This window comes from Pleuronectes platessa, chromosome 15 (genome assembly GCF_947347685.1).
Source record: "Pleuronectes platessa chromosome 15, fPlePla1.1, whole genome shotgun sequence".
In the NCBI taxonomy this organism is placed as follows: Eukaryota; Metazoa; Chordata; class Actinopteri; order Pleuronectiformes; family Pleuronectidae; genus Pleuronectes; species Pleuronectes platessa.
This window is the reverse complement of record NC_070640.1, coordinates 3,666,499-3,681,273: the sequence shown is the minus strand read 5'-3', so window position 1 is coordinate 3,681,273 and position 14,775 is coordinate 3,666,499. Positions and strand designations below refer to the sequence as shown.

The 14,775-nt window shown below is 41.4% G+C and overlaps 1 protein-coding gene and 1 long non-coding RNA gene across 2 annotated transcripts; one reads left to right on the top strand and one right to left on the bottom strand.

The window, feature by feature from the left end:
- Nucleotides 1-8,396: 8,396 nt before the first annotated feature.
- Nucleotides 8,397-10,811, bottom strand: LOC128457641 (uncharacterized). The gene is made up of 3 exons (XR_008341949.1): nucleotides 10,772-10,811; nucleotides 10,325-10,393; nucleotides 8,397-8,742 (listed from the first exon to the last, which is right to left on the bottom strand). It is a non-coding gene; the product is annotated as an uncharacterized LOC128457641 (long non-coding RNA).
- A 160-nt stretch (nucleotides 10,812-10,971) lies between these two features.
- LOC128457009 (lathosterol oxidase) lies at nucleotides 10,972-14,592 on the top strand. The gene is made up of 5 exons (XM_053441483.1): nucleotides 10,972-11,004; nucleotides 11,630-11,847; nucleotides 12,579-12,711; nucleotides 12,826-12,926; nucleotides 13,571-14,592. Exons 2-5 carry the CDS (start codon nucleotides 11,638-11,640, stop codon nucleotides 14,021-14,023), a joined length of 897 nt encoding a protein of 298 aa, XP_053297458.1. The 5' UTR covers nucleotides 10,972-11,004; nucleotides 11,630-11,637; the 3' UTR covers nucleotides 14,024-14,592.
- Nucleotides 14,593-14,775: the final 183 nt, after the last annotated feature.

Genomic DNA, 14,775 nt, shown 5'->3' with positions numbered 1-14,775 from the left:
GTCCGTTTTTCTTTTAGTCCACGCTCGGCTATTTCTGGATCCGAGCACACTTCACCTCTTCATAGTTGGGAAGTTGCCTTGACCCCCCCGCTGCCTCGGTTCTGTCTTAATGAAAGGAAGGTGCCAGATGTCAAGGAGGACGAGGGGGAACCTTTTTATAATAGCGGCGGTGAATAATAATGGTGCCCATTCAGTTGTAGCCTAAGGAAGTTCTTTTAGTGTGAAGGGCATCTCTGCTGCACTTCCTGCTAACCCAGGGTCATCGTGGGAAGGCAGCGCAAAGTCGGCGCTCATTTTTCAAACGGGTCATCGGTCAAAATAAAAAATGTCAGATGCTGCCACTGACCAACAACATGCATCATGGTACGTGTTGTGTTTGCATGTTGAGGGAATGTTGTTTCAATTCCCTTCAGAATAAAACTGTGGAAATCCTCCATAGTTCAAGTTAAAGTGGGATTTATAAGTGTGATATTTGAAAGTTCTTCAGCTGAAGCCAGTGAGATCATGACCTTCTGAAACCATCCACAAGTTTAACTTTACTTTAAGTCTGGAGGAGCAACAGCAAAAACCCAAATACATCCAGCACATGTTGTGTTTTTATACGGCGGCCCTGAGGGGTCAAAACTCGATCACTTTACTCATAACACATTTTACAAAATATATAATTTAACAAAAACCCAACAAGACCTATGCATTTTGTGATATGTATTTTTTAACTCTCACACAACAACATTTAACAAAACCACATTGCTTACAACACGACATCAATCTCAAATAACAAGAGAATTGAACAAACATTTCATAAAGGATGATGAATTACATGAAACACTACATTTCACAAAACCTTTCAAAAATAATATTTCACTGTGTTAAATAAACTGAACAGCACAAAACAACGTTCATCAAAACACATTGTCAAAAACCAACATTTCACAAGAACAACAATTCAGAAAACACAGCAGCAAAAGAAAAGAAGTGACAGATCAACGAGTGTTTTCTCTCCACAAAGTTATGATATCAAACCACAGACGACAAACAATAGTCGTGCAGCACATTAGTCACCGTGTGAGCGTGTGGCCCACGTCCAGGACCGAGGAGCTCATCCCACCGCTGAGTCAGCGTGACATGACTCAGCGGTGACATTGACCTCGGCCACGTCGAGTCGCTGTGAGCTGCTGCTTCAGATCGTGTTGCACTAACGTGTGACCGGCGGAATCTTGTCGAGCTGATAATTAGTTCAGCGCAGACACAGGATCAGTGTAGAGGAGCCGAACAGCTAAGTTCTCCCATCAGGTTGTGTCTGTAAACCTGGTTTTAATGAATACATGTGTACTGCTAATTCTGTCTGGTACCTTTTGACTGGTCCTACCTTTGGATTAGATAAAGAGTTACATTTACTCTCTCTGGTTATTAATACACCAGTTTGATGAGTAATAGCCGGAGAAAATATTCTTGTTAGCTTCAACTCTGACATTTCATTCTCTCGGTTTACTGGCGGATCGTTTATGTGATTTTTCAATATGCATTTTGTATATTTCTGCTATTATAGAACGATTAAGGTACTAAAACTAAAGTATTGTTGGGTACAGACTCTGAATTCCAGGTACTAATACTGCATCGATTAAAGTGTGAACGGAACCCAACCCTACCTTTCACAGATCAAAGTACACAAAGTACTTCACATAAATAAAGTGACCCCATAAAAGTTATGATGCACAATAAATCAATAAATGATAACAGGACAATGCCATTTTGGATTTGATGAGGTGAGACAAAGACCAAATTTAACTGATGCTGCAGAATGTGATACAATATGAATCCAGTATTCTGTTGTGTTGGAACCACAACTTGGTCAGAGCTCTAACAAACCAAAGAATATTTTAAGATAAAACACATTTACTTCCAGCTTCTGGTCCCATCTCCTGTTCTCCCTCCGTTCAAAAGGACATTTAAGTCATTTCATCATTTTGTTGGGACGCAGCCTCAGCTGAGGGACCGGTGTCTGGCCCCTGTGTCCACATGTAACCATCAGAATAAACCAGGAGCAGACACATGGAGCCCGAATCACTCATTACCCGACGTGCTCTCATTTGGAATCTGCCTCCAGCTTCTCTATCGCAGCCAGGAAACACCAACACCACAGATGATGGCGAGGCCCTCTGAGCTCAGCGGCACAACAACAGGACGTCGGGGTCACGAGCTCGACAAACGCTCGCTCACTTTCTCCCCGTGGAACCTGGACACACACACACACACACACACCGACACACTCCCACCCCCGAACCACCACCATCACCGCCACTGCTGCCTCCAGCATGTGCTATTTTGCCAACTCCAACCCTGGGCAAGATAATAAGACGGCTAGCAGACATTTTGTCAATATTCCTGCCTTGGCTCGGAGTGTGCGCCTGGCCGGCTGCTTACTGATGGATGTGTTGACTGATTTTTTTTTTTATTTCTTTATTTTCTCCACGAGAGCTCTGCCCCGGTTTGCCAGACTGCGTGAGAGCAAGTCGAGGCAAGTGCACAGGGAGGGGAGAAGGGCTCGCTAATGCAAATCAGTTCATTAAAATCAAGCACAAAGCATCTATCGGGGGGGGGGGGGGGGGCTGCTAATCAGCGCCTGTGGTAAGTCCAGCGATATGTAAGACGGAGACGCTGCACTCCTCAGCTGGGATCTTGTCTGGGGAGCTGCTGCTAAGGAGGCCGTGCAGATGATTGATTTTCCAGAAGGATGCTTTGAAACTTTGCTCTTGGTCTTTGCCACCTGATTAACATACAGGGCATTATTCATGTCATGAATATTAAACAAGGAGGCACGGAAAACAAATAAATACTGACGTGCGATCAGGAGGTTGATAAATATTAGATGGAGCACACATGGCTTCAGATTTTACCATTTGGTAATTTGAGCGCTCGTGCTGCGAGGACCCGGAGCCGAGGTCTGATCTGAGGTCTGATCTGAGGTGTGAGGAGGTGGAGCAGCCGAGGGTGGAGATGGAGGATGGAGACTTCTTCACAAACACCAGAGTGGGGCTTGAGTTGGACTTAATGAATCCTGGTCTTCTAATAGATTCTTAATTGTCTCAGTATACAAGTCTTTATTGTTAAAACCTGAAATTGTTATTCCCCTGTCCCTGTCAGTGGTTGATAAATCATATGGAACATGGAGTACTAATGAAGATCAAACTCACTGTGAAAATATAGGTTTGGACATACATCAAAGTAATGAGAGCTACGTATAATAACAAAAAAAAACTTTCAGAAAAAAATGTATATAATGCATATTTCGACTTGTCCCATGTATCAAGTGGACGATCCAGAGGTTTAGGGCTTTTTGTGGAGCTGTTATGTCGTCCATCTTCATCTCCAGTCGGGTGACACTGCACATGGAAGGTTAAATGAAGAGTGTGTCATTGTGAGAAAACCTCCACAACCTCCATTAAGGGACAACATGCAGAGGCAAGTCCTTCACATTCTGCTCGGTTGTGTAGGAGGAGGAGATGAATGACAAGGCGTCAGTGTGTGGACTGACACAAACATATTAAGGCTATTGAACAGAATATAAATATAAAAATACTTCACGTAAATAAGCCGTTACCAAATCAACCAGTGCTGCACGGTGGTAGCTGATGATCAAGGTCAGTTTGTTCTTTTTTCACTGGATATAAACTATAAGACTTCTCCATTCCCAGTGCGGAGGTGTCCTTGAATAGCTGAATAACCGTGTGTGTGTGTTTGTGTGTGTGAATGACAAAATAGGGAAAACATGAATACTGGACATCCATCATAGAACATTGTACACGGACGATGAAACGAGCAGGAATCAAACCGCAGCTTGTCTCCCACGCATCACAGGCGGACGTCAGCTGACTCACATCAACAGTCCAGATAAACAGCAATTGTTCCGGGTGATTAGGTCACATTTGTTCCCTCGATTGGCTTCTGTGCTCCGCTCGTCTTTATGGGGCATCTGCCGTGGACGCCAAATGACGCGTGTCATCATATCTGTGTGTCACACTTAAATAAATGAATGGCCTGCAGGGTGGAGAGAATCCTCAGAGGCCGGGTGGGGGGGGGGTGTACTGGGAAAAGGTAAAGAAAAGTGAAGTCTGGCCCCGAAAAAAGTTCTGAGAAAGTTCTGAAAGCTGAGTGGGGTAGCAAACTCCTGCCCCGACTCGCAGAGGCAGGTGTCTTGTGTGTGCATCACAGAGGTTATTAGCCCACAGTCTGAGGTTGTTGCATTTGAATCATTTAAGGGCGAGTGTTTGAAGCTCCTTGATATAATGATCCTTGGCAACTCTGAGAGTTCAAAGTAAATTGGCAAGGTTAAAAAAAGGCTTTTCTGCCACTGAGCAAAATAGAGAAATCAGCCAGCTATGTTTAATGGAATTTTCATCAGTGCTCAACCAGTCCCTCAAATGGGTTGTATAAGATAATGGCTGCACGGGTTCATTACCTCCTTGTCAAATTAAATTTCTCTTTCTCCTGCAGGCAGATTGGATAGTGATTACAGATCTAACCGAAGAGAAGGCTCCAACTTTCGCTCTGTGAGAGTGGGACGGGGCGAGATGAGTCTGTTTCATCTCGGGGACCTTTGTTGTGAGCTGACCCGGCACATCACAGAGAGACGAGGTGTTCAATGTGCTGCCTCCGTGGCTCCTCTCCCTCTTTGTGGGACTCGTGTAGCTCTTAAGTGAAACGTCCTTTGTATAAAAACAGGGTGATGCACACACAGCAGAGAGGCGTCTACTTGAGAGGAAACTACATCAGCAGTTTGTGAAGTTTCAGTGTCGCCGCATTCTTCTTCTTCGTTGGTTTGTTCAGAGAAAAAGAAAATGGTGAATGGTGTGAAGATTTAAGATTCAAGATTTTTATTGTCAAATCGCTGGCAATGAAATGCTTGAGTCACAGGCTCTCTTCTAGCAATGCTCAAGTAATTTCAGCCCAAAAAAAATATATAGAAATAGTATAAAATAGAATAAAGTAGAATATCAACATTTAAAATAGAAAGTAAAATATATATATATATATATATAAATATTTACAGATGAAGAGAGAAATTAAATAAAACAACAATAGTGCAATTTGTGCAGTGAAGGGAACACAGCCACGCAAAACTCAACACACAATACCACCCTGAACATTTTTATAAACTTAACAACTGCGAGTGTGACAATCCTAAAGATTCCAGTTGTGGTTTATTTAATGAAATTTGTGGTTTGCTGGTGAGTTTTGATTGTAGATGAAAAGTATCAGAGGGGCGACTGTGTGTATTTAGCCTTGCAAAGCAAATTGATCGACTGAGATGTCATTCCTACCTTAAGTTTTATTTTATTTAATAAGCTTTACGTTGTGTCTGCAGCGATACGTCAAATTTCCATTTTGATTTGTTGGTTGGTTTTTTTAAGCAATTAGAAATCTTGGAAGGATTTGGTCAGGAAAGAGTTAAAGGAATTAGATTTTGGTGCAGATGCTAATCCGAGGCTCAATCCAGATGTTTCTCTTACTTTCTTTAACATTTAGAGAGAAAGTGTTTTGCCTTTTTTAAGCACATTTATTGGACTGAGATCTACGAGTGTGTGTAATTTGGTGCAGCTTGATTGAATTCATGCATAAAGGACCTGTTGGTGGAGGCGTCTGTTCTACTGAGTTCCTCCTCTAGTTGTCTGACCATCTTAATGACGTCACCTATCATGTGACATAGAAAATGATCGATTAAAATCAGTTTCAGATTGTCTCTCCTCTCGTTGGCAGAAATATCTTAGTATTAGATGTTTATTACCATAACTTCATTGAGCTCCAAAGTTTAACTTTTACATCCATGAACCTCAGAAACACCATCTACAGCTTATTGACATGAACCAACCCTTCGTCCTCACATGGTTTAAATGACCTCATTATGAAATGATCCCTGATTATAATATAAAGCAAGCGGGCAATACTCTTCATTATAACAGATATTTATATTTAATTTTATTCTGCTAGGGATGATTTATCTGAAACAAGCATTTGGTTTAATTCCTGAAATCCGAGGCACCTTTCCTGACAACAAGTAAAAAGCTTTTTATTCTTTATTACCCGGCTCCGTCCTCGTGAACTGGAAGTAGCACCCGGCTTCTTTTTGGCCGATGACGCAGCCTCAACTTTGATGAAGTAAGAAACAAAGTGAAGGAAGCAGCTAAACAACAACAGGAGCATTGTTTTTACTCATCGTCTGTGGGGAAGCAGAATCCCATCAGGCCGTGTGAGGAGGACGTCTCCATGATGGGTCCCACAGGAGATCAATAACCCATAATCATCTGCTAAATGAAAATGAGTGGAGTCGAGTATTAGACAGATTTATACGTCCATTACAAATCGTGCGAGTCGACATTTTCCTTCACCGTCACCTTTTTGTTACGAGACGTTTTATTTATTTTTCCTGAAACGCAGAATGAGTCAAACCATTCATCACTGGTGAGGCGGGGAGGAGGCGACGTGCATCTTGATTGTCAGTCACCTTGCAAAGCCGTGATCTCCACAAAAACACCTTAAACTGCTTGAATACAAAACACGTTCTGCTCTTGACTCCTTCGTGTCGAGCAACACAACCCGGTGAGGTTTCTGTTTGACGGCAGCACAAGTCATCAGGAAGCAAAACTGACAAGAAATAACAATCTTGAAACACACAACACTTGAGTTCTAGAATGACAAGTGTTGTTGTGTGTCATTGAAATGTCACGATTCTAGTTTTAACCACGAGGTCCTGTGGAAGTCAATATTTGATGTTCGGGAGATATTTTAATTCTGTCTCCTCAGGGGACGACTTGTCAACGTGTGTTTTTAAAAGATTGTCGGTAAAGTTATTATTTGGTTTCAGGGATATTTGATGCTGGAGACACGGGGGTGAAATGTCCTGATTGACTCGTGATTGGACGAACTTGTTTATCGGCGGCACCTCGATCTCCAAGTCGTCACGGCTCAGACTCCGAATGACGTCCTCGAGTGTAAGAAGTCTGTCTTCGTGGAAGGAAGTAACGAGGCATCGGCCATCTTTATAAAGAGTCCATGTGTTCGATAGGCTCAGGGAGCTTCACTCCTCCGAGTTTTGTGGAAATCGGTTTTGTTGTTTTTGAGTAATCCTGCAATAAACAAAACCAACCAACAAACAACAGCTCAGTCTTTGTGAGTTGTTGCAGCTTTGAAGTTGCAGAATCCCAAATTTTGTTTTTCTTCTCCTGAACCAGAAGATGAGCCTCCAGTTTCTGCTCTCGCCACATGAACCTCTCCACGGTGGAAGGGAAATCAAGTTTGCAACACAACACGATCTGCATTTCAGAATTAATTCTCATTTCATGAAAGTTTATGAGACTAGTTATTTATGAGCAGACGCAGCAGACGCAGCTCCAGCAGCGAACAGACTCACATGTGAGGAAGAGGAGGAGGAGGAGGAGGAGGAGGAGGAGGAGGAGGAGGAGGAGGAGGAGGAGGAGGAGGAGGAGGAGGTGAAGGGATTCAAACGGCGGCTCGACGAGGCGACGGATCGTTTGACCACAGACAAGCTGCCTAAAGAGTCTGTGGGAGGACTGGTTGACCATGTTGGGACCAGTGCCTTCCTCTAACAAGGTTAAACATCGTTTCAGGGCTTCTGGTTGAAGTCGGTGGTCACAGGTGAATTGTGGGTAAAGTTAGAGTTAAAGTTACTGTCACAGTGGATGGAAGTCGATGTCCTCAGAAGGACAGCTGCACAAACCTGTGTGTGTTTGGTCCCACCCTGTTCTTTTCCTCTCTCTCTTTCTTCTGTTTACCTCATCTATTTTCTTTTTCTACATCTCTCTTTCTCTCTGTCTCTCTCTTTTCTGTGTCTCTCTCTCCCATTTCTCCCTCTCTTCATTCTCTCTCTCTCTTTTTTCTATTATTCTCTCTCCTCTCACTTTTCTTTCTCTCACTCTCTCTTCCCTCTCTCTAACTCTCTTTTTCTCAGTCTGTCTCTCTCTTCTATTTCACCTCTCTTTCTCTCTTCACTTTGCCTTCCTCTCTTTGCCTCTCTCTCTTCTATCCTCTCTATCTCCTCTCCTTTTCTCTGTCTCTCTGTCCTCTCTCTTTTCTTTCTCTCTCGTTATTGTAAACAAGGTGTAATTTTTTATTTTATTATTTTTTATTTAACAACTTCTCTGCTACCAATTGTACTTTAAATCAGTTTGAGTTAATTCAGGGCCGTTTACATGTGTGAATATTTAAACCATTTCTATCCAGATTATTATTATTATCTGTGGTGCAGCTCTCAAGTGTCGGAATAACATATATATATATAAAATATGGGTAAAACAATTACCATTCCATTTCTGTTGGTCACGATAACACAATATTGTTAACACTGATAAAGTTATTCAGATGAAGCTTCATACTCCGAGATAATCCAATATGCGACGTTTTAAAAAGTTCAACAGCCGCCGTGTCGGCAGTTGCGACAACTTTCTCCAGTTTTTTGATTACATTTCCCGAAGTGCCACATCCAGTGCTGCTGCCTACTGAGGAGATGATGAGCAGCAGGTTATCTGGGGCTCAGCGTGAGGGTTGCCTCTCTGCAGATATCCTGATTGTGTGTCTGCGCTCAGAGGGAGATGCCTCCACTGTCTGCGAGACGCCTCTTTTCCCCAAACACCAACTTGTCTCTAAAGTGGAGACGGTTCCAGTCGAGCCGACGCAAACAAACTCGGTCAGAATAACACTCACTGGCTCCGACAGCATCTTTAACAACTGTTGGTGTAAATAAAACCATATTATCGACTTTATGTTACATGGGTTCAGGAAGTTCTATTTCATCTTTACATAGGAATTCTAAAAATATTTAGTTTATTTTCCTGCTTACAATAGAATTTTCTTGCTTAATGGTTTAATTTGCATGGAGAAAGTTTTCAAATTTTTACATTCATGACCTGAACGACATTCATCAGGTGATTCTAATGTTGTTTCTTGTGTTGGTTTTTGCTCCAATGTTTCTGGTTCAGAAGTATATTTGGAGACTGACTTTAGAAAATACTCTCAAACCTCTAAAATAAACCTTTAAACCGTCTGGCTTTTCTATTTTGTTATTATTTGAGGAATGACTCTTCTCTTCTTCCTGCGTGTCTAGTCACTCTGTTTTTCTTTGCTTCACTTTGTTCATTCTTTACTTTTAAGTAGAAGACTTTGGCAATTTTCTTTCAGATCAATTTTCATTATGATGTTTATATTACCACCAGGGACGCCCCAAACTATTTTAATGAAACTTCTTTGTGGCCCCATGATTGACACATACCAGCCCTTAATGAACTTTAAGCTCATTCACTTTTGAAAACTTTTGAAAACTTGGAAACATGCAGAGTTATTGACGTCTTATGATTCATCCCCAGTTTTAAGAAGCGCCTTGAGCCACTGGACATCAATCGTTCACATCCAAACAAAACTAGTGTCGGAAAAGACAGAGTTGTGAAGAAGTCAATTAATTCATGCAGCAAAGTTCGACTTGTACACAACTCTATGAGACCTTGTTGCTGATCTTGATCTTGACTCTTGCAGAATTGAAAAACAAAAATAATAATTAGGAAATGAAGACTTAAACATAAACATAAACATGTTATTCAGCAGCATCTGAGCTACTTTGTTCTTCCTGCCCTGCAAACATTTCATCGACCTGCAGGTCAACAACAGATCTGCAGCACGTCCTCATCTGTGACTCGGTTTGAAAAGGACGTGCATGTTGCACCAAAACAACCAGACTTGGAAAAGATGTTTTAGAAATTATACCTTAACGTTATTATGAGCAGAGTGACTCTATATTTCAACCCCTGATAACATCTGGTACATGTTAAAAAACGAGGGAAACTGTGATGAGTGTGATGAGATCTTCCACAGATTTATACTCCTGTGATATTCCTGTAGCATTATATTATATCACGTCTGTAATATTTAATTTACGTATGATATAAACTCCCTGTGAAAGGCTTTAGAACACCTCCATTTAACAGCTGTTATTTAAATGTTCACAATCCAACATGTCAACATCACTGTTCTGATAACAGATCTACTTCCTGCAGAACAGTACAACAAAAATAATTTACCAGGTAGTGTAGTATACCACTTGTACTGATAGTAATATTACCTTATACCTGGATTTACTTCAAACCTGGTATTCAGTCCCTGAACAAATACATGTGTTCTATGAAATATACATGATCTTTCAGTTTTTGTCACCTACAGTCAGAGCACAATTAAAGGTGATAGAGATAATTGTGTTGCTTTAATATTCCTGTATATTTCTGCAGTGTGTCACAGACGGAGGCTGAAACCTCTCCTCTACCTCAGAGCAATGGTGACATCTTGTGGCTGGATGAGTGTTTCAGTTTCATGACGAAGAAGTTTTAGTTTTCTGTGTGAAACCAAACAATAAAAGCAGATTAAATAAATAAATAAAGCAAAATTAAACATTAATCTATGATCACTGGCAGGGAAAAGTAGCAGGATAAGAGTCAGTGCAGATTAAGTAATATTCAATCATTATGGGCCTGTGTAGTTATATATTATATAATACAGTTGCTTAAGCAAATAACAACACTTTCCTATCATGAAGCCAGTACCTGATACAGTGAGTTAAAATCGTATTGGCCTTGTATGCTACAAACTTAATGAATTAATAATAATTTTTGCATTAAATTACTAATGGATATTAAAAGCAACGTGTTAAATTATATTTCTTATAGTTGAATTCAGATCTGCGGGTTCAGAGTCCAGATGTGCAGCGTCAGACCTGCTCCAGATGCAGCAGCCGCCCGGCTCTCCTTGTTTCTGTAACACCATGAGCAGATCCTCCAATTGGCCAATGGGGTTTTATAACAAACGTGCCGTGATGAGATCATTCGCGCTCATTGGATGGCCCGGTTGTGATGTAACAGGGAGCTCATCGCTGATTGGTTGCTCTGTCACCTTTAGTTTAGTGCGCATCCCTCTGCTCTTGTTCCGGATTCGAGCAGCAGACACAAGGTAAAGTCCTCTCACTCTGTATATGATATATATATATAGATATAACTTCAAAGATATAACGTTAAATCGTTAAATGTCCGGGCAGCTCAGATATTCCGTTATATAACCATATAACACTGCATTCGCTTTCTGCTTATTAAACATGTTTGTTTGTCTATTTTCGTGCAGTTTTCATATATAACAGTTATTGTTACATAAGGGAAATTGGTTTATGCCCTGAAGGTTTGTGGTTAAGGTAAATACAGAGTTAATTAACATGCATATGATTGCTGTTTAAACATGTGATACATTTTTTATTATACAAACTATAATGTCCTTACAAGAAGATATAAAACCAAGTGACACAAAATCTCCCTGCAAAGCTTCTGTAACAGGTGTATAAATAATCAATGCATTATTTTCGACACAGTATAATGCATATGTTATTTTATTTGATGATGCATAATCAAATATGTGTTGATATATAATAAAAGGTGAAGCTCTTTTCTGCCTTTGCATTTGTTTATTCTATGAAACAAGTTGGAAATAAATACAATTAATGGACATCATGCAAACCAGTAGTTAATTGTTTACGAATGCCAAAAATAACAAGATGGTGCCTCTCCCTGTGTTTTGTCCTCTTCAGGTTCAACCATGGATCTTGTGCTGAATGTGGCCGACCACTACGTCCTCACCCCGTACGTGTACCCGGCCTCGTGGCCTGAGGGCGGCGCCCTGCGGCAGATCGTGAGCCTGCTGGTGCTGACCAACCTCGGGGCCGCCGTCCTGTACCTGGGCCTCGGAGCCATCAGCTACTTCTTCATCTTCGACCACACGCTGATGAAACACCCGCAGTTCTTACAGGTACGAAGCCTCATGCTCTGTTCCTCTTGAACTTTGACCTTCGGAAAGAGCCGAGCTGCAGTTTACTATCCTGCACATATGGTCTCAGACAATAGGATTAATGGCAAGGTTTGTATTGTGTATGTTGCAGTTGTGTTTGTTACTGTGTTCACCCCTGTGTTGTGTCATTAGTGCCTGGCACCACATTAATTACCTAAAGGCCCCCTCACCAACTTAATGGCCTTAATGGTCAGATTCAATAAATGATCCTCATTCTGGGTGATTCATCTTCAAACTGGAGTTGACACATCATTTCAGACTGAGCTCTGAGGTTCTGCTCACAGGAAGTGAACAGAGTTAAAATCCATAATAAATATTGTTAGATATTTCTAAAAGCAGCTTGGAGGAAATCAGCTGATTCCTCAAGTGACCTCTTTCTTTCTGAATATGTGAATCTTAACAAATTAAAAGAATAAACGTTAGTTGGGTTTATTTATAGCCCCTTTCACAAGGTACTTCACAGAAACAAAATGTCACAAGAAAGTATTAATACGCAATAAATATATGCAAGAAAACTGTTGTTTACTTGTTTTGTGTAAAGATTCAGTAGTTCTCTAAAATGGCAGGGAACTATATTTTTAGCAAAGTCCAGAAAACTATCAGGATAGAGCTCTGATTATCACAAGACATTTTATAGTGTGGGCAACGTGGTTGTTTATCTTAAACATGTATTTAAATGTTTCCTTTCACAGAATCAGGTCCGGAGGGAGATCAAATATGCGATGACCTCTCTCCCCGTGATCAGTCTTCCCACCGTGGCCTTGTTCTTCGCTGAAGTCCGAGGATTCAGCAAACTGTACGATAACGTGGATGAATCTCCGCTGGGTACGTTCTCTGTGACGTCACCGGTTTCCAGTTGTTCTGTCGTCCTCGTGTTTCCAGTGTGTTCTGTCTCCGGGCTCCAGATCCTTGGTGCTGAGCTGGTCTGTGTGTTTTCAGGTTGGACCGGACTCTTCCTCAGTATGATCTCCTTCCTGTTGTTCACCGACGGGTGCATCTACTGGATTCATCGCTTCCTCCATCACAAGCTCATTTATAAGGTGGGTGTGGTTTTTATATTATAACTAATCAGATGAAGTTATATAAAGGGCTGTTTAATGACTGTTAATTATAACACAACTTTGATCCATGTAGTAAATTTCTGTTCTATGCTACATTTTATTGTCGTCTACGAGCCACAATATGGAAAAATACTCAAATATGATAATATCAGGGGATAATTAGAGCCCGGCTGATTTATATAATAACCTATATATATATAATTATAATTTGTATATTTTCAAGTTCTATATGTTTGGAAGGTTATTTATGATACATTTTATGGTTAAACTGTAAAATATCAAACCTTAAATTCCATTTATTTTTTCATAAAGGTTTGTTAAGTACATCCTAGGAATAATTTTCAATTTTTTTTATATATTTCAATACATATTGGCCAATATAGCTTTAAACAAATGTTTTAATCAAAAATATAGGTGTAGCCATCTGATCCCTTTTCTATTCGTGCAGGTGAACAATAACTAGCAATAATAATCGCAAAGTAATTCGCACAAATTTAACAAATGTAATTTTTCATTCCAGTAAAATAATGTTAATACGTTGAAAAGGGGGAGGGGCCTTCAGAATGCTCAGTTTTAATATGAAATCCTGGTTTGATAACTTCTCTCCTGTCTAATCCCCACAGCTGTTTCACAAGCCTCACCACATCTGGAAGATCCCCTCTCCCTTTGCCAGCCACGCTTTTCACCCGGTGGACGGCTTCATGCAGGGGCTCCCCTACCACATCTACCCCTTCTTCTTCCCCCTGCACAAGGTGCTCTACCTGGCCCTCTACGTCTTCGTCAACATCTGGACCATCTCCATCCACGACGGCGACTACCGCGTCCCCGGCGCCCTGACGGAGGTCATCAACGGCTCGGCCCACCACACCGACCACCACCTCTTCTTCGACTACAACTACGGCCAGTACTTCACGCTGTGGGACCGCCTGGGAGGCTCCTACAGGCACCCGTCGGCGCTGATGGGGAAGGGCCCCCACGATCTGATCCGCAAACTTCAGGCGGAGGGGAAGCTGGGAGGCGACAGGGTGAAGGTGAACGGACACAATCCCAGAGGAGCCACACTCAAGGAGGAGTAACTGATGAGGGGAGAACGAGAACGAGTGGCTGAAATTAATCACTATTTTTTGTAAAAGACAAGTTGCTGCAACAAACTCAGCTGGAAAACACATCGGGGGGGATAATGGGAGTGAAGTTGCCAAAATTTGAAATCCGGAATTTTGAAAATCTGGTGGAAAAAGGTGCCTGTAAGATGGCCGAACCCCTGGAGTGACATCATCAGGGGAGGAACTATGGGTCGATGCATTTCTCTGACCGTCATCAGTCATGTCAACAGCTGAAATTGAAGGTTGTGACTTTTTATACAAGAGTTAGACACTGAAAGTAGAAGAAGAAGAAGAAGAAGAAACAACAGGAGAGAGGTTGTATTGAGAGTTAAAGTTCTGAGCTGCAGGAGCTGCTTCACATTCCGTCACGGACACTAACCGAGTTTGACTCATGATTAAAGATCGACTTTGACTTAAAGGTTGATTGAACAAGTTGCAATAAAGGAAAATTCTGCTATTTTTTCAACAAGTCTCATCACTGTGGCTGAGTTATGTACTGTAACAATTCCTGATTAAAATGCCTTAAAGCGATTTGTATCTGAGGCGCTTCCTGTTTTTTTCCTCACTGGCAATGGTTGAGAAGATAACAACTGAATTCATGGGATAAAAACACTGAGGAAACACCAGACAAAGCGTAATGTATTCAGCGTATTAAGTTTATTTCGTCTGCTCTTAAGCTTAACTTTGGCTGATTCTCTTGCATTAAATGTTAGGAAACAACTCCG

Coding starts and splice junctions, on each gene's coding strand:
- LOC128457009 (XM_053441483.1), top strand. CDS start 11,638: ATGGATCTTGTGCTGAATGTGGCCGACCACTACGTCCTCACCCCGTAC. Junction 12,712..12,825: donor CGTGGATGAATCTCCGCTGG/GTACGTTCTCTG, acceptor GTGTGTTTTCAG/GTTGGACCGGACTCTTCCTC. Junction 12,927..13,570: donor ATCACAAGCTCATTTATAAG/GTGGGTGTGGTT, acceptor TAATCCCCACAG/CTGTTTCACAAGCCTCACCA.